Genomic DNA, 21879 nt, shown 5'->3' with positions numbered 1-21879 from the left:
TAATTCAAAGCACTTTTTTTTCTTTTTTCTCGTTTCATCCACAATACTTGGCACAGAGTGCAAATGATTTTGCACCATTAAGTGCAAGTCTAGCCAAAGCAACACTGATGCTTTGTCTGTTTTGGTGCATTTAGGGAAACTTAAAAATTTTGGTTCAAAAGGATGCGAGGAAGATCATGATTCAAAGTCAAAGACAGCGCTGCACTGTTTTCCAGTGGATGTTGAGGTGGTTGGCCCTGGCCCGGAAGCGGTCCTGCCTGAGCTCATTCATGATGCTGACAGTGCGCTGAGGATAAGCCAGGTCTGAAAGGGAAGTGCTGAGAGCCACGCGAGTCCCAACTCGCTGCTGATTGCACTGCTATTATCCTGACAAGGCTAAGCTGCACATGAAAAGGAGGGTACAAACTTCATCTGTCCCATTCAACTCACTGCGAAACATGAGAACCGTTTTATCCTGTCATTTTGTTTTTAAATGATATAAAAGCTACATATCACAATGACAATACAATTCCCCAACACTCTCAAAAAGTTCCCACACTGTTCAGTGTTTTCAGGCTCATGTTTCTCAAGTGCAAGTTCCCTCCCTGTGTACTCACATGCAAAGTTTGCTCTTGGTGCAGGATTGGATGTGAAGTTCTGGGAGGGCTTAGGAGTCTTGTGGACAGACAACAGGATTTTTTTTTTTTTTTTTTTTTTTTTTTTAAAGACGTGAATCTTGCAGGTGTGCAGACGGTGGCTACCAATTAGAGCACATTCTGAGTTCAAGGCCAGTCCTAACCAATTCAGTGCATGCTGGCACAAAAAAAAAAAAAAAAAAAAAAAAAACCCGGGTCCCGGGTGAAAAGGTGTAACCAATCGAGCTGTGACAGCAGCAGCAGGGTTGAATGGCAGAGTTGTCAAACCGGTGCTGAAGCCTGCAGGAGAGCTGACACCATTCAGCCAACAGAAACCACCTGCAGCACCACGTCGGCCGATCGCAGCGACCTTCTCCAGTCAAACTGCCACTATATTTCACGGTCTTTGTTTGTTTATTTCATTTCTTCGCCGCGTACATGGAAAGAAGAAGCGACTTTGCATGAAGCTTTACAGAAAGTAAAACCAAGAAGCCGACCGCGAGGAAAAATGGAAACGAATGGACTCGAAAAGAAAGTGGACGGTAGGACAAATTTTCTATCAGTAGTCTCACAATTCGAGCTGTTTTCGTATTTCTCTGTTGCTCCATCTCCAACGACCGCATGTAAATTCCGATTACATTGCTGCAAATAAAATTTCCTTTCATGCCCATTTTTTATTTCCGATATTTAAACTCTGGGAATAAAGGTTTCATAAGAAATTGTCAAGGATTTTTGTCAAGAATTAAAAAAGAGGGAATGGCTCAGACACAACCACCTGTGTGCATTTTTAAGTTTAGACTGCAGTCTTGCCAAAAGGTGTGGTCCCCGTTCATCTCCACCAGCTTCACCTTGCTGCAAGTTGCCAAACACACACTGCACGCAGCTTCTGGCTGGTATGTCAGACCAGAACAAACTGCTTCTGTACCACAGAATCAGGAATTGGGAGGCGTGAAAACGCTCACACTTCTGTTTTCTCGTCATTGCTTGTTGATTTGCTGTTAGAAGCTTTTTTTTTTTTTTTTTTAAGTGTAAATCCAGGTCGAGCTAAATCTCAGCCGTCTACAATGATGCAGTTTCACCACTGGAGGGCGCCCCTGCGCCTTCAGCCGCAAACCGAGCTAGGGCAGCTGATTTTCCCCCCGTGGATAAACTTTAACAATAAACACGGGGAGGATGCACTTTTAACAGAAAGGGGAAACTTAAAGGGACAACTTGATAAAAGAATAAACGACGATTACACACTAAAAGTGGTCTAATAAGCATGTAGAGTGAGAACAAACGACAGTGTGTCCTAAAAATCTATTTTATTATTATTACTATTTTTTTTAGCTTTTCCTGCGCATATTGTAAATATAAAGTTATTATGTTGCTTGCAAGCTTTAAAAACTTAAAGCAATAAGTACAAACTCCTAAAATGGTTTCTTTTGCCTCTGGCTATGATTTCTGAAGCCCATTGTTGACGGTGTGGGTGTTTCTGAGACGCGTTCACACGCACGCACGTGCACAGAGACGCGTCGATCCCCTTCCTCTTCCGCACTGGTGGGTGTTTTTCGGAGTCAGCTGACCTCCGTGAGTCCCGGCAGACATGAGAAGTGAACTTTGATAGGAGCTAGACGGGACACACCCTCCCGGCTCGTGCAAACAGCCTGGTGGCGTTTCGGCACGGATCACCATGTCCTGCATTAAGAGGGAGCCTGAACTGAGCAGATCTCAGGAATTACTCCAACATGTCAGGAGCCAGAAGGTGACACAAGTGAACGCAAGTCTCCTGGGTAGGCTGCGCTGACGGACAGTGAATGCTTCCTTATCTTTGCATTGATTTTTGTTTCTTCTGCATGTTCTAAGGGGATTGCTTTGACTTGATTTAAAGCATACACTCAGCAGTTTTGCAATCTCAATTTTTTCCCCCCCTTCTCTCTTCCTCTGTCTCAATGTTTCCCAGGCATGGAGGGTGATCAGGACCTCCAGTTCCTCCTGCAGGGAGGAGACCTCCTGAAGGTCCGCTCGCAGTCCTGGAAAAAGACTCGCTACTTTAAACTTCAGGACGACTGCAAGACCATGTGGCGCGAATCAAAGAGGACCTTCAGGAAGAAGCAGACCTGTGAGTGCTGCCCCACCACTTCACCTGAATGTGAGACGGGAAAACCACTCACACACTCTTTTCTGTTCAAATCTCGCACATCTTGTTCCACTCCTGGTCTGTCCCTCATGTTGAGTCTGGATTTTTTTTTTTAATGTCTCACCTACTGACACACCTTCCTCTATCTTTTCAAAGGTCAGATATGTTTACCCTTCATGAATTATAAAAAGAGGAGCGCTGATCACAGAGCTGTAAAACATGGATCCTGTTTGAAAGTCAGTGGTGTTATTAAACACAACCGGATCGCTCCTGATATGGTTTCTATGTGTTTTGGGTGTGTTTGTTAACGATGTATATTTTTTATTATTTATTATGATGGTTTAAGTCGGTGTTATATTTTGCCTCGATTTGCTTCCGTAGGGCTCTGCCTTAGTCCCGGGCGGATAGCTGTGCTGTGATGGTATCTTAATTGAGAACACAATGCGCAGCAACGTGTAACTCTTTAAAGTGCATCCTGTGTTTTGGTGCAGGCTTCAGTAGGAGCAGGGTAATGTGACACAGAAGGCTAATGTTTACCAAGTTGGCAGGTCTGTGATGCCTGAAGATCCCAAAAGTACAAACAAGCAGCCTTTTTAGGCAGACTGTGCAAACATTATGCACATGCAAGGAGCTTTTGTTTAAAACAAAACAACCAAAACGCATAAAAACCTGTCTTCAGTCTTGCTGGACGACATCTCGGTGGTGCGACACGGACGCCAGTCAGAGGGCTTGAAGAAGAACACGGAGGAGAATGTGGAGGGCCGCTGCTTCTCCATCATGTTCAAAAGTCAACGCAAGACCCTGGACCTGATCGCCAGCTCAGAGGAGGAGGCCAAGCAGTGGGTCAGCAGCCTGCAGAAAGTGATGTTCAACATCAGCAACCTCAGTCACCAGCAGAAGACGGAGCAGTATCCTTTTCATTTGACCGACAGGACAAAAGACCCCCCTCGTCCTGAGTGCTTTTACCTGCAAACACAGACGTGGTGATAGTCACAACCCGTTTCAGCGTTTCTGGTCCTTACATGACCTCGTCCACAGCTGGATCTACAGCTGCCTGAGGAAAGCAGACAAGAACGACGACGACAAGCTGAGCGAGTCCGAGGTCAAACGCTTCCTGCGTCTGATAAACATTGAAGTGGATGACGATTACGCCGAAATGCTTTTCAAGGTGAGGCCCTCGGCTTCTGTATGCTTCCCAGGTATCACACACGTCTTCAGAAACTGCAAAAGTTTATGGATTTAACCTTTAGATTCACTAAATTCTACTACGAATTGTCGAAGCAGGCTGACGGAGCTGTGATTATAAAACTGTGGTCGTACAACTTTTTAACCAAATGCTGTGATTTTGAATTTATCTTCAAATTTTAAATCACAGATCAGTTCAACTTCGATTAGCTAATAATGAAATGCGAACACACATTGGCTGCATGGGAAACGTTGGAATGTGCCATTTGAGTCTCTGTGGGCGTCTCATTTGTTGGAAAATATGAAACTGAACAAAGCCTCTTTTTTGATAACTTGAAAGTCTCAGTTCCAGTTTCTCAGCTGGGTTTTAGTCGGATAGTATGGTTTCCTAGTTGGACTGTCAGCATTCTTGGAATTGCACACACTGCCTCTTTCTTGAGTTCAGTGTAAATGGAGAACATTTAGTCATTGTTTTAAGTTGAAGGCATCGGTGATCCCACTGATCCAACACAAGCATGTCATATGTTCAGATGTGAGCTGATTCTTCGTATTCTAATCACAGAAATGTGACAAATCCAACACTGGCTTACTGTCCGGAGAGGAGATCGAGCATTTTTACGACCTGTTGACCCACCGCGAGGAAATCGATGTGATCTATGGAGCGTATGCTAAAACCACCGGCTATATGAGCCCCCAAAACCTGCTGGACTTCCTGATGAAGGAGCAAAGAGAAGAAGTCACTCTTGCCGACGCACACAATATCATCAGGAAGTTTGAGCCAGATGAAGGTGGTCAGTATCGAGCTAGAGATGACTTTTATTTCAGATGCTGAGTGTTGAATGTGACAGTGCAGAGGATTTCAACTCTGCTCTTTTTTTAAATTAATTTCCATTAATTGCCTTGTCGACTGTTCCCAAAATTTAGCCGCACTGAGTGAGAAAATGACCACAGCAATGATGTTTTTTGTAATAGACCCTCATGCTGAAATATTGAATATTCTAATAATACTGAATTCGTCTCTGTCGTTTCAGCCAAGGGGAAGCAGCTGCTGTCCAAAGACGGTTTCCTCATGTACCTGCACAACGCAGACACCATGGTTTTAAATCCCAAACACAAGGAAGTGTACCAAGACATGAGCCAGCCCCTCAACCACTATTTCATCTCCTCCTCGCACAACACCTACCTCATGGAGGATCAGCTCAAAGGGCCCAGCAGCACAGAGGCTTACGTCAGGTAACGGCGTTCAGGTCGTCTCTCAGAATTCATTTGTGACATATGAGATCGATCGTTGCATAATCCCATATTTATATAAAAGATATTGGGAATTGTAGCGGTTTCTCCCTGTAGATTCACCCAGAGCTGTCAGGAAGCGTGTGTGTGTGTGTGTGTGTGTTGATGTTCGTTGGCTCCCGTCTGCTGCGACCCCTAGGGCCCTGCTGAAGGGCTGCCGCTGCGTGGAGCTGGACTGCTGGGACGGCTCGGATGACGAGCCGGTGATCTACCACGGCCACACACTCACGTCCAAGATCCTCTTCAGAGACGCAATTCAAGCCATCAAGGAATATGCCTTCAAGGTGCTTTTAGCATTATGATGTTAATTAGTTTATTATCAGTGTATCCTAAAACACTAACATTCTCTAATTTCTGTGTGTGTGTGTGTGTGTTTGTCTGTATGTGGGGTGGTTGGGGGGGGATTTTCTGTTTTCCCCAGACGTCTGATTACCCGGTTATCCTCTCCCTGGAGAACCACTGCAGTGTGGAGCAGCAGACCGTCATGGCTCATCATATGAACTCCATCCTGGGGAGTGCGCTTATCACCTCTCCCCTGGGTGAAGGCATGCCCTCAAACTTCCCATCTCCCGAGGTTGTTGTTCACTCGGTTGTGTCCTCGTTGAGGTCAAGAACAGCCACGGGTTGTTGGGAAACCGTCACGTAGTGAATGCTTGCTCATGTTTTTTTTTGTTTTTTTTCGTTACAGGAGCTAAAGGGGAAGTTTCTGATCAAAGGGAAGAGACTAAACAAACTGGAGGCCAGCTTCGTGCAAGATACTGCAGCTGCTGAAGATACAGATGTGACTGAGGAGGAAGAGTCGAATGATGAGGATGAAGAGCAGCAGAAGAAGAGCAAGGTAGGCGTGGATTCAAGGAAGAGTGCTGCAGTGTAATGCACACAGGCTCAAAGGGATGGCGGTCTGCCATCACCAGTTTCCATTAAATCAGCCTACTGTAAACACACACAAATTGTTTGGTTTTTTTTTTAAAGAAAAAGCTGAAAATGGCCAAAGATCTGTCCGACATGGTGATCTACTGCAAGAGCGTCCACTTCCACGGCTTCGAGGACGCCAGGAAAAACCTGGGTTTCTACGAGATGTCGTCCTTCAAGGAGCATAAAGCCATGGGGCTGGCCGAGGAGTCGGGTGAGGCGGCCGCTGCTGTACTTGATGCCGACATTTAACTCGCCAATAACGGCAAAGCATTGAAAAAGAGAGCCTGTTCAGTGTCGGTGAAGGTCTCTCACTGTGCCCCCTGCAGCAAACGCCTACATCCTCCATAACGTGGAGAAGCTGAGCCGCATCTATCCAGCGGGATCCAGGGCCGACTCTTCCAACTATAACCCGGTACCGCTGTGGAACGCCGGCTGCCAAATCGGTACGTACGACCGTCAAAAGATACGCTTGAATCTGGAAAGATCAAGAGATGATGGTGGTCTTTTTTTTTTTTTTTTTTTTTTTCTCCCCCATTTTCAGTCGCCCTGAACTTCCAGACCAGCTGCTCGGAGATGGATGTGAACCAGGGCAGGTTTCTGGTCAACGGGAAGAGCGGCTACGTCCTGAAACCGGCCTACATGAGGGACCTGTCCTCAGAGTTCGACCCCATCACCCTGACCCGGGGTGACTGGCTGAAGCCCAAAACGCTGCACGTCATGGTGAGATTCTCGCAGTGGAATACTCACACTGCAGCATTCCCGAGCGCCCGCTTCACGCCGTGGTGCGTCTCTACTTGCCTCCAGGTCATATCTGGCCAGCAGCTCCCCAAAGTCAACAAGAAGAAATCCTCCATCGTGGATCCGCTGGTTAAAGTGGAAATCTATGGCGTCCAGGCTGATGTCGCAGAGAAAGAGACCAATGCTATCGAGAACAACGGTATCTCATGTTTTTAGTGCTGTATATTTATGCTCTGCAGGTGTAGTTTCATTTGTTAAATGTTTGTTTTTACTTCAGTTTTTTTTTTAAATTGTTTGCCGAAACATGAAATGGCTCAGATTTGTCACGCGATTACGTAATCTCGTGTTTCAGGTTTCAACCCGGAGTGGAATGAGAACTTTCAGTTCGACGTGTACGTGCCAGACCTCGCTCTGCTCCGCTTCGTCGTCAAGGACTACGACTCCACGTCGGGCAACGAGTTCATCGGACAGTACACACTTCCCCTCACGAGCCTACAAATGGGTGAGCCCCCCCCCCTCCTCACTGTAAACCCACTGACAGTAGTTTGTTGTCACGCTTGTAAAAACGGAGAGAGGCTCCATTCCCGATGTGCTGGAGTTAAAAGAAGCCCATTTACATGCTGCACAAGGACCTCCTCATATTTCCTGATCACTGCTCCCACTTTGTGCTTCCATGCAGGATACAGACACGTGCCTCTGCTCAATAAGAACGGAGACCTCATCCCCTCAGCCGGACTCTTTGTGCACGTCATGGTCCTGGACGCTGAATAACACCGCACCAAATCTCTGCAGGACACGAGAAACTTTACCTTTTTTTATTTTTATTACTCAATCATGTTTTATTGTTTTCTGTAGTTTAGTTTTACTTCATGATTAACTTATTGGCTTAATTCCAGTAGTTGGAGGATGCGCTGTAGCAGGGAGATGAAGCCCACATCGCGGCGGATGTTAGTTTTGACTGTCCCCTGACGCGGCGTGCGTTTGGATGTACTGGGAGTGGGTAACTGCATGAAAAAAGGAAAACTTTTAGACTTTTTAATGAATCACAATACAGGAATTATCGCACAAATTTTAGACGTTCTTATCTGTTGCACTGATGGTGAACTATTGAGTTTGCAAAGGCATTGAATTTTTTTTTTTTTTTTTTGGACATCCTGTCCCCAATGTTCGGTCAGTTCAATGTATTGTCTGTTTAAAATCAAAATGACCACTTCATGCATTTAAGAAACATGTGAGCCGATACAAAAACTGTGCTTTTTAAAGACTTTTTGATCAAGTACAATTATTTTGCATGTAACATAACTTTTTTTTGTCAAAAATCAAGACACTAAACATGTTCAACATAAGCAGTCTTGCTTCCTTTCATTGAACGTTGCAGTTAAATTGTATCCAATTTATTACCAGCTTTTTAATTACTGATTTCTTAACTTTTCACCGGTTTTGTGAGGATAAAAGAAGCCAGCAGCACCATCAGTCTGCAGCGTATGAAGTTAAAAACAGCTTAATGATGATGAACCTCATCCCGCAGGAATAAGGCCAGAAGAAATGCTGCTTGGCTTTCTGTCTCTCAGGAGACCGAGATAATTATCTGTGAACTTTGGGTGGACACACCCAGCAGAACTGATAGTTGCAGAAGCTCTCTGCTTGCTGCTGAGCAATACGGGAGCCGAGTTTGAAATTTATTAGCAAATTGTTCTGGAAAATTGCATGATTGCAATTTGTTTTGCAATCAAATGTGGTTTAACTGCAGATCAAAGGATTGAATATTGCTCCCAATTGGGATAGTGTAACATAAAGAGAACAATTAGACTTGAAAGAAAAAAAAAATGCTGTATAGCTAGTTTTCCTGAAGATGATCATTACATTTCTCAGTTCTGCAGCCTGTGCATGTAGTCGTCTGAAGCCCCGCTTGCACGGAAAATCAGGTAAACAGATCTTTATTTCGTTTATACGACACAGCTATTAATCAGCTGACAAGACAACATTCCTCCATAAAATGTGCTTTATTGAGGCATGTCCGGATAGAAAAAAACTTGACAGTTTGCCTTCAAAAAAAAAAAAGTCCTCATACAAGTGACTTCAGCAACACGGTGACAATGGAAACCTCAGCCACATCAGTTTAAAGTGATGATCTTTGGCTTTATTTCATGTAGCATATCAGATGTCACCAAATAAAAAGACATGACAAAACTGTTCCAATGACACCTTTTATTAAGTGGGGGGGGAAAAAAAAACTGACTCTCAGGATGACAACACACTGCCAACACAAAGAAAGCCAACAGGAACCAACAAGTGTTAAAAAAGAAAGTGAATAGAGAGAAGAAAAAAAAAAAAAAGCACAGTGACTAAAACTCAAGTGTTTGAGAGCTTTGGCGTTAACCTAAAAACAAGATGAGCGACGTGATTATGAGTGAGGTGATACACAAAAGGAAAGCCGTAAGGAAGCACAGACGAGATGCCTCTTGACACACACGGACACACACTTGTCCCCTGAAAGGGGAAGAAGAGACCTGACTGAGTTTTCTTACCGAAAAAGGCAAGAGAGAAGAGCGTTACAGATCTGAGAGGAACAGAAAGCTGGATACATCATGTAATGTTTCAAACCAAATACTGACAAAAATGTACGTAGAAAAATATCACAATGGTACAAACATTTTCAGAGAATCACTGAAAGGTTGAGAAGAGTCGACCAAACGCTTCTTATAAAAGGACACTGCACCAGAACCATGGTGAGCTGAGCACTCGCTCCCGACACGACGACGTGATAAAATAATGTCAATACAGCTGAAGAAGCAGCAGGTTTCCGTCCGGGAAATTAAATGCTGGAAATTCGGAAGTAGTGTAGGTCTTTCAAACGCGACGCCTCAACCCATAAACCAAGTGGGGTAACACAGGAGCTCTGTCAGGGGTCTAGGATGTGGAGCTGGAACCTGGAAGCTTGATCTGATCCCTATTCCCTACACCACACGAATTTACCTGAACCACGTTTGGCTGAATCAAGGTTTTTAAATCAGAAACATGAAGCTAGGACCTTGGAATTAAAGAAGCATTGCTTTGTGCCTCCTCGGGCAGTAAGGCGTCAATGCCACGGTGAAGTTCCTCGCAGCGCCCCCGTGGTGTTTCATTTTGGAGCTCGACCCTGACATTTGGAAGGGCTGAGACAGCGCGGCCTTTACCCCCCTCTTTACCATCACCACAACACTGCCGTTTGTGTCAAACACACCATGCCAGATTCAAAACTAAAAACGAAACCACGTTAGTTTCACTGTTAAATGACCAAACTATATCTGAATTTCTACATCGCATCATGTGAAAGTTTTAAAGAAGACCTGTGATAAGAAGACCGGCCTCACTGTTCATAAACCTCTCCAGGCTAAAGATGTCAAGTGCTCATGACGCCTGCAACCAAACCCCCTCCCGCCTCAAACAGGTTATTGCCATGGTAGCTAATGTTGCAGCATTTGGTTTGTTGGGCTCCTCTCAAAACGTAGGCACTGAGGTGAAGAGCAGTTAAAAAATAAAGGAAAAAAAGAAAAGGAGTCTGGGGGGGATAAACACCACACGCGTTCACTGCTGGTCTTTAACACTGGACCGGACTGCAGCGAAGCCAGTCCAGCCGAACGGTCCTCACGAGTGCAGGTGGGGGCGAGTGCCGCTTCATTGAACACCGTTCAGACGCCGACGCTGGAACTCTCGCCCCGAAAGACACCGATGTCATGAGAAATACTAACACGGCACTCCGTCCACTCACTCCGAGATCCCACACCGCTTGAAACAACCGAAAGCACATTTCGCAGGTGTGTACAATTTTGGAGAGAGAGAGATCATCCCGTAAGGGCGAAGCTGCACCACTCAAAACCAGAAAAGAAAGAAGAATAACACTGGCTAAAAGGTAGCCATCCGATGAGCGAGACGTAATATATAAACATACAAATGAATTTGACAGCTACCGTCAAAAGAAAAAAAAGCCTATAATGCTATAATTACAACTAATGGTTTAACAATTGAAGCTCAACTCATGGTGAAGATATGAAGCTTGTTAAAAAAATAATTTCCTTATTTGGCAAATGAAAAGAAATAAGGTGAGTAATGCATACAAACAGGAAAAATAAATGGCACAATTTTATCCAAGCTCAGAAAATATCAAACAACTTTACTTGCAGGTGGGACGAGAAGTTCACAACTGCAAACTTCCTCCGTAGCCTACAACAAACCATCTAGTTCTACATATAATGTAAGCAGAAAAAAAACAAAAAAAAACAAAGTCACATCTATATAATGGCACGACCATATTGGGGAGAAAAAAAAAAATACTATGAGACAACTGCCCAGCGTTTCATCAAAAGAAAAAACGAAAAGTGAAGTAAAACTTTGTGTATAAAGATACTTCTGTGTCCACTTTAAAGCATATTGTGTGTGAAGTACTCTGGAAATATGTCATGTACAAAATATTTCCCCATATAAACAACATTCACACAAGGCACTTCATTCAGTTAGAAAAGAGAATCACAGTCCTTTCCACTAGCAGAAAGTGCCTGCATAGCAACAATATGAGGACAAGAACTTCTCAGACTTTTGTGTGGTACCACAAAAAAAATCTCAGACACAATTTTTTTTTTCTTTTCTCCATTTGGTTTTTAAAATAAACACTTCACCAAATAGTAAAACGTTGTTTTGAAAATAAAGACCAGAGTTCAATCCTCTTGGCATTTTGTCCACAACGTTATCGACTTAGGATGATCCTTACACTTTCTGGCGCATTTAATTTTTTTTTTTTTTTTTCATTTTTTTCCATTTTTCTTTGACACAGTGCTCCTGGGATATTAAGTGTTTTTGAGTTTCTGATGGCACTCAGAAGGCAGCCAGTCACCAGGAGATGAGCGCAGAGACGGGTTACACGAAGGTTTCCACAGTGAGACGCCGCGGCGCCGCCTCGGGGCGGACGCTGGCGGCGTGCGGGTGAGAGGAGTTGCCTGAGTCTGAGAAACGTGGTTGTAAAGAGAGGCCGACTGAGAGGAGGGTGGAGAGCACGGGCGGTGCTGTGGCGTGTCCTGCTACCTGCTCCTCAGATTCTGCAGCACTTCGTAAACCTCTTCTTCTTTGCTGAGTCCCTCGAAGAAAGGCAGCAGATCGAGGAGCTCTGTGTCGTTCATATCATCGAACCAGGACTGAACGGGGACCTGCACGCAAGGAACCGGCGTCAGTTCAACACCAAGCACGGCTACTTCACTGAAATTAGCACTAAAGCTGCAAGAACTGAAAAATGATTGCTTGATATGTCTGTATATTGAAACTTACAGCATTCTCCGGATGGAAAACGTAGGAGGCGGGTGAATTGTCAACGATGATAACGTTGCTGAGCTCCCGCCCCAGCCGGCTGAGGTCTTTAACGTAGTTGCCTCGGTGAAAAACGCAGGATTCTCTGAAGAGCCGGGCTCGGAACACGCCCCACTGGTCCAGCAGGTCCGCCACGGGGTCCGCATACTGCCGAGGCCAAGCGGACAAATGTCAGACTGCGGTCAAAACAAACACGGCGATGGCCAAATACAAGAATGCGTGTAATAATAATAATAATGCAATTCCAGTGACGCACATTGCAAGGACACATGGTGTCGCAAATATATTGAAGCAATCCCACTAGAAACTCATTGCTACACTATTATTACAAAAAGTAGCAAAGCACAGTATCCAAGAAATACCATCCAGGCAACACTACACTAACACACAAGAAAGCACCACCGACTCATCGCTTCTAATTCAGCATCAGCAACACTTCATCCTCAAGTACAGCTTATGGAAAGGTTATCCGCGTCTCGTTCATTAAACTTACCCATGCATTTCTGGCTAAGATATAGAAAAGACAAATGGAAAGTGAAGCAGAGGGAGTGTGAAAATTCAGAACATGGCCATTAGTCAGCAATAAACGGTTTCCATTACACAGCAGTCACCAGCTTGTAAGCAAACACACACCAGAACAGAAGGCGCGCTCGTTTCTCAACACACCTTGGCCAGACTGGCAGTGAAGAGCACACATTCAAACAGCTCTCCCATCTTTTGCAGGAATTCGTCCACATGGGGTCTTTTCAGAACATACACCTGCAAAACAAAACGGACTTTAAAGCAGGTTTAAAAAAAGTAACATATGGTGTGAGTGGAGTGACGGGAACATGTCAGTGTTCCGGAGCATCTTGTTTGCACACACCTGTCCTTGTGTATTGTGTCATTGGTGCTTTTGTAACGGCGTGTGTTTCATCGTTTTTCAAACAGCCAATCACATGTGACTGACCAAGATGGGTCACCGTGGCAACCGAGAAAACGGTGTGAATGGATGTTGTGGACACGCATGGCTTTCTTTACAGTGGGGCCAATAGAAATGATCAGACAGCAGGTCAAAGAGAGTCAGCTTATTTACTTACCTAAACTATTGTTCAATTATGGGCTCATAACACGAAGTAAAGCTTCATTCTACGACACCTACTTGATAACAACACTACATGGACAAAAGTTGCTACATTTACCTCAAAAATGCAATTTACAACAGTGATCTAGCTGTGTTGTTTTAAACAAATGAAAACATTTGCAATGTGAACTAATTCAAATGCTCATTCCATTCATTTTCAAGCTGTTGGCAATAAAATCACTCACATTAAGATCACTTTAAATTCCCTCTTTTGATCAGTGGATGCCACCAAGAGCAAGTAATCATGAATAGGCCAACCAGGATATACACAGCCTATCCTGGATTACTTGAACTGGGTAACAGCCATTCTTCTTCATATGCTGAAAAACCCCCAGGAGAAAAAACTGGTAAGCTTCAGTTCAAAATGTACTTTGAAGAGTCACAATACCTGATGGACGGTCCCATCGATCTCCACTGGGACAATGAAGTCGGCATTACTGATGGGCTGAGAGCAGGAAAACAGAACCTGATTAGCGTCATCTGAAGTGATTGCACAATATGTAATATGAAATCTGACCAGCAGAGGGCGTGCCTGCTACACCAAAGCTGTCCTCTCTGATTTCTAAAGTTTTTCATCAAAGAGAAAATAAGGATCTCTCTTTTGAAAAACAACACCCTCATAGTGTAGATTTTGCAGAAACCCTCTCCTAAATGAAAGCAGTTCCCTTTTAAAAGAAACATCTTTACGTGTTGTCAGGATTGCTAAAGTGACAGAAAATTGAATTGATGGCAGCTCGTTGACAATATGTGGAAACATGAAATTCACAGGCTGCAGAGCAATGTCGCCCCTGTCCTCCATGGGGAACATCTCTGGTCACTTCTTGCCTTGTTTATAGGAATAATGACATAATAAATGGGAATTCAAGCTTTGCCATACCTTAAATGAACTGTGGACTAGCGTTTCATCCAAGTCAATCACCACACACTTTTTGCCATAGTCAGATATTTTCATCTCTGGTAGGAGGTATTTGGCTGGGGGCTGTGGGGGGGAAACACAGGTAATGTCAGATATCGTGAGTACACAAAAGAATTGGACATATTAAGAGAGCGTGAGTGCAATGAGTATACTCAGCATTAAATAATGGGTGAGTCTATGCCAAAAGAAAGGTCAAAACCAAAAAGAGGACTTAAAAAGAAAAGACTGAAACGGTAATCAAGTCATGTATAGAATGAAGCATTAAATGAGTCTATAGCTTCAAATGACACCTCTGAAATCCATCATTAGTGGATGCTCTCCCGCAGCAGCAAAAAAAAAACAAAAAACTCAGAAAATGTCATCCTGCTAAAATAATTTGTCAATTCTGCAAAGATTAAATAAAACTGATAAATTCATTGAGACAAAAGCCATGCAATGATCAGCTCCTGCTGCCACAGAGCAGTGCCGTTATAAACCCCTTCATGAGTGAGAAAATGCCAGTTCGACTACTAAACACAATGGATGGTAGAGTTGAGCAACTAATTTGACATTGTTATTGTGCAGGCCCATGAGAGTCAGATCTTCTTCAAGTATTCTAAGCAATTTGGATCAATTAGTTAGAGCTCCTAGCGGTAATGCAAACCCACAGACTTGTACTGTGTTTACTTCACTCTCAGAATTAATCCACTGCGATGATGAGCAGCAAAAAGCAATCGGTTTACTTTTTGCAGAGAAGCTCCCAAAGCAACAGATAGGAGTTATCCCCCGTTAGTGTCACAGTATCTTAGAGGGCATACAAACCACCAAGTGTCAATCAGGCAGATCAAGCACTGAGACATCAATTAAACCCAGTGGTGCACATGCACCTTCCACACTGGCAGCGCTACGACGGGCTGAAAATGAGCCGCAGCACAGCAGCAGAGCTACAGCTCTCTGAGGAGCGCTGGAACCCACACAGACAAGATGTGCCAGCACCATCCCACTCAGCCTGCATGCAAAGGAAAAGAAAAAAGGCGATACATACACTAGGGACAGGGATGACCTCGACCTGGTCACACTAAAACACAAGAGAGACAAATACGCACACACAAACAAGGGTGAAGGGAAGAACAGAGAACTAAAAAAAAAAAAAAAAAAAAAAAAAACCCCAAAAAACCAAAAAAACCAAAGGGGAAACAACGGGTCCACAAAGATAAAATACTATTCACGCAAACAGACAGTTTACAAAAGATGAAAACCAGCAGACTAATATCTCAGACGGTTAACGTGTTGAAATGAGCAGCAGCTCACCTTGGGAGGCGATCCGTTCTCCTCAACAGGTGGGGGGATGGAGCTGGTGTTTGTGTTGGCGGCTGGCGGCTCCACATTGTAGTTGCGGAAGCAGCAGAAGAATGTGCTGAAGATGCTCCGGCTCCTCTGCTTCTTTATGCTGCTGTTTGACTGGGACGCTGTTGAAATAACAAGAGGGGGTGGAAGAATTGGAGGGTGAACAAGTGAATATGCAAATTGATATTGTGTCACAAAAAAAACAATGTTGCCGGCTGGAGCTCAGAAGCACTTAAGAGTTTGATATTTCAATGCCGAGGATGCAGCTTTAATAACTGTGAAAACGCTGTTATGTGTTCATCGCAGTTTTACGGAGCGACTGCGGTAGTGAGAGCTACGCTGAATCACAATGACAATGTGATTAAACGGCATTAGCGCTGGTTTCGTTGAGTCGCACTGGCAGAACCACTGATCAGAAAATAACGTGGCTGGCCGGGCGTCTGCATCAGTCACACTCGGTGACAGTCCAGGGCATGCTCTGCTCCGATTGCAAATCGCCTTTCATTCCAGTACTATGGAGCAGCGCCTAAATCAGACACTGAGCTTTTATTAATAGTGACAAGTTAGAAGCTGCATGCTCCTCCTTCCACTTTTTTTTTTTATGCTTTTGTGGCTCTCAACACCTGATTGGCCCAGGAGCCTCCATTTTGAACGGCGGCCTACGTTTCCCTCCCACGTTTCAGCTGGCAGGTGAGTGACTGAAGCAGCCTGGACATGCAGAGAGGAGGAGAGGGAGGTGGGAGGCCCTCAGACCCCACAGAGCCTATACAAGGCCGCATTCCTCTCCACCCATTAGTCCCCCCCCCCGCGCTCACCCCTCCTGAATGCCTTTGCAACTGAAGCCCGGTGAAACGCACACGGCATTATGTCATTGTCTGTTGGCATCTCCACATTGTGCCACTCGCAGACCTCAGTCCGGCGTTTGACACGGGGAAACACAAAGCCTGGAGGAAAAGAAGTTTGTACACAACACAGTCAGCCACGGAAAACATTCCTCAGAATCAAAATAGCTTCCACACTGCTCCAGCTTTCTCAAGTCGTTTCCCAAAACTATCTTCAGCCCCTGAACGCAGCCAGAGCAGCTTATTGTGCCAGTCGGATGTCTAACATGTAATTACTGTGCAGGAGGTTTGAAGCGGACGGATTCAGTTAAAAATACTAATGCACAGGACAGTGACAGAGTGAGGACACGTCACTGTTACATGAAACGCCGTCCGGCCCCCTCCATCTCCGCGTCATTTCCCTCCATCTCTGCCTTACAGTAACATTAATTACAGCCTTCCGAGCTGGGTCTTTAGGCTATATCTTATCAGTGGCATAAGAGGATTCGCTGCAAGACACGCCAAGTACAATATGCATTTATCAACAAGGAAACAGCATGAAAAAAAAAGCAAATGCGCTGCTATTCTGAGAGACCTGAAACTGAAGCATATGAACCTTTAGATACAGGACCATGTCTGTGGAGGACAATAGGCTCAACAGCTCAAACTTATGAATTTGTTTGGAAATATCCCCAATGTGAAACTGTATCATTCTTTCAGACAGGAACTCTAAAATCAGACAGAAGTTGCTCCTGTTTGAGTTGGTGAGCCACACTGCAGGAGGACTGTACTGGCAGAGAGCTTTGTTTAAATCTAAAAATAACAATCAGCCCCACACAACTTTATTTTTTTTTATTTTTATTAAACTACACTTTTGTCTTTTCATTTCAGCGCAGCTCCTGTGAAAGTGGGACAGCGAGGTAGTCATCAGCTTCCTGTGACTCATCACCACATACAGCCGGGATATTGATCCCTCCACAAAGACCCTCAGAAACTTGGCAGGACGACAGAATCCTGGGCTGGATCTTAAAAGACATCCCTTACCTACAATGGGCATTTGGATTGAATCCACTAATGAAACTGATTATTCATTTAATACATTTGGTACATATGGAAGTCCAACATACATCTATTTAAACCCAACCCATGTGAGACGTCAGCGTTTAATTACTCTGATAAGAAATAGAAAAGGACAGATTGCTCCTTTATATCCAACACTTGGCTGTCCACTCACACAGATACGAAGTCAGCAGTTGCAGTGAGATTTGTCCCATAAAAGACAATCAGCCACCTGTCTCAAAATCTGAGAGAGTCAATTAATTTATGTCATAAATGCAGCAATGCAATCTCAAATCACTTAACACTTGGTCAAGGCGATGTACTGAATGTTTGTGGAAACAAACATTGGAACCTTTAAGCATGTAATGTACAGCAACTCTGGCATTTTTAAAGGTATAAACTCATCGGCAGCCTTAAGCATCTTTAATGTCCCGTCTATAAAACTCTACTAAGCAAGTATGATGAATGAAAGGCGCCATCAAAATAAACCTTGCTACCATGCTAATAAAAGTTGTGTGAAGTCATGGAAAGTGTGGCAGAGGACCAAAGGGTTTTAGACATTGTTTAAAAACAAAGTGACACATGAGCTACAATAGCTTGAACAGAGTCTTATGAGGTCCAACGTCATGAGAACAGAAGCTTCAAAGTTAAAAAAAAAAAAGAGAGAGAATTAGAATCTCATTGCACACAAACATCTGGTGTTCACAGATAATTTACTACTGTTTTTGAAAACGTTGATTCTCCTTCAATAAGTATCAGAACCATTAAACTTCATAGGTTACAGATTAAGAATGTAAACGTATTTCTGTATCTTATTTCTATATCTGTACTTTCTTAAGAAAACTATGAAATGTTTTAAAAAATTTAAATCTACTTCTTATTTCAACATTTTAAGTTTGTTACAGACGGGGAACCTAAAGTAGAAACTTTCACACATCACACATGTAATGAAATATTACTGATAATAATGGCACAAAATGTATAACTTCAGAAAAAGAGCATTGCTTAACGGGGTTAACTGATCAGTCGACAGTTTTTGTAACCATTTTCTCCACAGTAAGAGCATTACAATCAATCCAGAGTGTGGCTGTTAAATTCAAGCGTAATTTGTGTAAGAATGAGGTGAATTATCATTTCATCTCTGAAAGTAGTCACACTTGGCCCTGAGGTCAGTGGTGCGCTGCCAACAGGGCAGCACGTCTAAATATAGGCTGCTGCTGCTCGGCGGCCAAACCGGCGCAAAAGGCAGGCGCATGTCGAAGACGGCCAGCGAGGAACACTGAGAGCAAGGTGGTCCAATTTCTGCCCAGACAGTTTGGAGCCTTTTGAGAAATGCAAGACAACCTATTAAATTCCTCCAGGGCAGCTTGGTGGGACGGACTACATGTAAGTGATTACAATTGATGAGAAGCAGTCGAACCCAGACTGACAACGTACTACAGTTAGAAAGGCAAGCTGAGGTGACAGCTGCATAAGCTGACAGTGACAGAGTGAATTTGAGCAATGTATTGGCTAACTAACAATGTCGGGTTTTTTTTTTCAAAGCCTGCCCATGTTACTCCACTGGACTCCTCACACTCAAACGACAGTGCTTAATGCTGGAAGGACATGGGAGAAAGAGAATAGCCATGCTGTTGCTATAATGATGGTAATATTTGCTTTGGCCCCGAGGGAAAGAGCATGACTCATACTTAAAGGAAAAAAGAAAAAAAATGAACAAGGTAGGAAACAAACACCATCATCAACAGCTTAGCTTTGTCCTGCAAATCAGCTGCATCCTCCTAAACTCTAAACTTAGGCCAAGTGGACGTTTTAGTTTCGTTTAGTTCTCTTCTCGTTCTTGACTGTATACTGTATCTTCTTGACCTGAATACTCTCTGAGTGTAGTAAATACAACTGTAGACTTAACAATTATGACACAAACTATTACACTCAAAGCAAAATAATCTGGTTAGGCTATCAAGACATTTCACTGAAAAAACTTTGTGTTGAACTCCAATAAATTCCTCCCAGCAAACCATTCTAGTGATGAAACTTTTAGTACTCGAACTGTGTGACACTAGATGACTTCAACACGTAAAACACCTCTGAGCCCAAAATATGTCAAACATATGAACATGACTGTAACAGTTCTTCCTAATTTTGGCTACAACAAACAATAACAGCAGACATGTGAATAGAGATGTACTAGTAAGAATCTGTTATCACCGACTTATATAGACAGTGCCTGGATCCACCCCTCATCTGCAGTGATAATCTTCACTAACTCCCACATACCTGCAACAATAATACCCCATGACGCCCACACGTGTCGGAGTCAACAGGATCTATAGTGGGATCGCTTTGTACCCTCAGAGGAAAAGGCATTGTTGTGTGTGAAAGACTTAAGTTCTGCACATTACTGAAGGTCTGACAGGTGAGCTTTGGGATGTGATACTGATACACAACCCCTTTAAAACAAGAGTGACCCGGAAAGCGTCAAAGAGCCGCGGGAATGACAGTCAATGGGCATGACGAGCAGCAATGGTTTAAAAGACAAAGAGATGACCTCTGGATCATGCTGAAGCAAATAAAGAGTAAAGGGTAAAGGTTATCAGAAACAATGACACTGCCCGACTCAAGCAGAACACACGTTGATTTTCTTGGTCAATATTCTGATATTTTCAACTCTCTTCACAGACTGACTGCACAAACTTTTAATAACTTCACTTCTGACTGGTTCAAGTCCATCCTGTTGAAGAAATAAATTAATAAAATTCATCAGGCCTTGAAAAATGCTTAATACATAGAGATGGGGGGGGAGTGCTATAGCCCAACAGCAATCATTAAGGCAAAACCAAACTTGGTATCAAGTCTGTAAAAACAGCAAAAGCTGTTTTAAATTAGTTCATTTTCTTGATAATGTGCTTACAGTTTTGCCATGATAAACATGACTTTGCGTTCCACTCATGATAAGATCAAAAGAACAACAGGGCTGTGAACCTGAGAAACATGGCAGATATCATCAGGTGTATGACAGCTTCAGTGTTTACAACACAGTCAAGGGGACTTAAACTGACTCAAATGTAAATATCCGTCTCTTTCGAGATGCTGTTTGTATATTTCCTCCGTCCTGCACAACTTCTAGCAGCTCCTCACACCAGAACCAGCTCAAACTTTGATTCTCGACACCAGTTACCTGTCACAGCTAGCCCCAGCTCCGTAGCGTCAAAACAACACATCTGTACAATGTTAGAAAGAAGAAAGACATGGGTGGCCTTGACTTTATGGAAGAAACTAGCTGGTGTTTGTTAAATGTGTTCATATTAATGCAATGAATACTATATTGGAACCTTCTGCACACTGAACACGGAGCAAACAAACCTTCGGCTGGCTACATAACTTCCCACCAAAGGGCCCCAAGCTAAAAGATACTTGTTGCCTAATGGAGAGTTTTTTTAGCGAACGACCGTCATGTTTTCCTGTTTTGACATGTAATCAACCGGTGTCATCAACTACTGCAACAGCAAGCAAGCGCCAAAAAGAGCTAATGTCAGAAGAGAAAAGTAGTTAGCCGCCTAGCATTAGTTGCATACTGTTTATTGACTTTTCCTTACCCTTTTCCTGGTTGAAGGATATTACTTCCTCCTCCTTGGGATTGGAGACTTGGGTTATTATGGACATGTGGTCCATTTAGGCGAGTGGTTATTCCTGTTTTCACCCCACAATGTTATTTGTACCAGCACGCTTGCTAGCTTCTGTTAGCTAGCTGTTCAAGCCCACAAAGCCAGGAAGCCGTCCGAGGCGCTGGGACGAGGCAGCGGCGGTAGCCAGCCAGCTAGCACGGTGGAGAGAGGAAGCCGCGGGATGGCTGTCATTTATGGCTTTCCGCAAAATACCATCGCCACAATCGCGAATTTTAGCGGGTAACGCCGGCGGCTAAAATAACAACAAGCCGCAACAATACAAAAGACACGCGAGACGTCGAATTGCCAACTATCTGAAGTTAGCGCGTAGCCTGCGTTAGCGGGTTAGCCGAGAATGTGAGGCCGTTGTCTGGAACAAAACACAAGGAAGCCCGTAGGAGGATCGTTCCCGTCCAAAAAAAAAAAGAAAAAAAAAAAAAAAAAAAAAGCAAAACATGTAGCGACCACACGGGAGGAGTTCAGCGGTGAAGTTGGCTCCCACTTTCAGGCAAACGGCTCATATCTGCTGGCCCGACATTCCCTGTGCAACATGGAGGCTTTATGTATTTTGAGTTGCATCTGAAGCGGGGGCACTCGGACTCGGAGTGGGAGGGGGCGGTTTGTTTCTGTGATGGATCCTCTCGGCCGCTGCCTCCCCTGAGCCCGCACGGCAGCCCCGCACATCCCAGGGATCTGCGTGCGAGAGCCGCGCAGGCAGAAGTGACTTTATTCAAGTGTGGAATGAGTTGAACTCGCTCACAGACAAACAGC

General features: G+C 44.0%; 2 protein-coding genes across 6 annotated transcripts; one reads left to right on the top strand and one right to left on the bottom strand.

The window, feature by feature from the left end:
• The first annotated feature begins 848 nt into the window (after positions 1 to 848).
• LOC115406053 (1-phosphatidylinositol 4,5-bisphosphate phosphodiesterase delta-1-like) lies at positions 849 to 9390 on the top strand. 4 transcript variants are annotated; one of them, XM_030115933.1, is made up of 15 exons: positions 849 to 1156; positions 2557 to 2745; positions 3413 to 3641; positions 3772 to 3901; positions 4481 to 4709; positions 4950 to 5151; positions 5348 to 5492; positions 5630 to 5782; positions 5897 to 6046; positions 6181 to 6334; positions 6450 to 6566; positions 6665 to 6843; positions 6928 to 7060; positions 7214 to 7363; positions 7541 to 9390. In XM_030115933.1, the coding sequence occupies exons 1-15, from the start codon at positions 1123 to 1125 to the stop codon at positions 7630 to 7632; spliced, it is 2286 nt and encodes a 761-aa protein (XP_029971793.1). In that variant the 5' UTR covers positions 849 to 1122; the 3' UTR covers positions 7633 to 9390. The 4 variants fall into 4 exon arrangements, with proteins under 4 accessions (XP_029971793.1, XP_029971794.1, XP_029971796.1 ...); XM_030115934.1 differs by having other exon boundaries at positions 850 to 1156; positions 2557 to 2715; XM_030115936.1 differs by lacking the exon at positions 849 to 1156 and adding an exon at positions 2267 to 2386 and having other exon boundaries at positions 2557 to 2715.
• A 473-nt stretch (positions 9391 to 9863) lies between these two features.
• Positions 9864 to 21522, bottom strand: LOC115406075 (CTD small phosphatase-like protein). 2 transcript variants are annotated; one of them, XM_030115970.1, is made up of 8 exons: positions 21040 to 21522; positions 15528 to 15685; positions 15262 to 15294; positions 14199 to 14300; positions 13710 to 13766; positions 12865 to 12957; positions 12160 to 12345; positions 9864 to 12041 (listed from the first exon to the last, which is right to left on the bottom strand). In XM_030115970.1, exons 1-8 carry the CDS (start codon positions 21113 to 21115, stop codon positions 11916 to 11918), a joined length of 831 nt encoding a protein of 276 aa, XP_029971830.1. In that variant the 5' UTR covers positions 21116 to 21522; the 3' UTR covers positions 9864 to 11915. The 2 variants fall into 2 exon arrangements, with proteins under 2 accessions (XP_029971830.1, XP_029971831.1); XM_030115971.1 differs by lacking the exon at positions 15262 to 15294.
• Between the last annotated feature and the right edge of the window lie 357 nt (positions 21523 to 21879).

This window comes from Salarias fasciatus, chromosome 18 (assembly GCF_902148845.1).
Source record: "Salarias fasciatus chromosome 18, fSalaFa1.1, whole genome shotgun sequence".
NCBI lineage: Eukaryota > Metazoa > Chordata > Actinopteri > Blenniiformes > Blenniidae > Salarias > Salarias fasciatus.
This window is presented reverse-complemented; position numbering and strand designations above follow the sequence as displayed.

Excerpts from the sequence above, each read along its gene's own strand:
- LOC115406053 (XM_030115935.1), top strand. The coding sequence starts at position 2,287 with ATGTCCTGCATTAAGAGGGAGCCTGAACTGAGCAGATCTCAGGAATTA. Across the intron at positions 4,710-4,949 it reads GTTTGAGCCAGATGAAGGTG|CCAAGGGGAAGCAGCTGCTG; the intron begins GTCAGTATCGAG and ends CTGTCGTTTCAG. Across the intron at positions 5,493-5,629 it reads TCAAGGAATATGCCTTCAAG|ACGTCTGATTACCCGGTTAT; the intron begins GTGCTTTTAGCA and ends TGTTTTCCCCAG.
- LOC115406075 (XM_030115970.1), bottom strand. The coding sequence starts at position 21,115 with ATGGACCACATGTCCATAATAACCCAAGTCTCCAATCCCAAGGAGGAG. Across the intron at positions 15,686-21,039 it reads ATCCTTCAACCAGGAAAAGG|CGTCCCAGTCAAACAGCAGC; the intron begins GTAAGGAAAAGT and ends TTATTTCAACAG. Across the intron at positions 12,346-12,864 it reads TCACTGCCAGTCTGGCCAAG|TATGCGGACCCCGTGGCGGA; the intron begins GTGTGTTGAGAA and ends TGGCCTCGGCAG.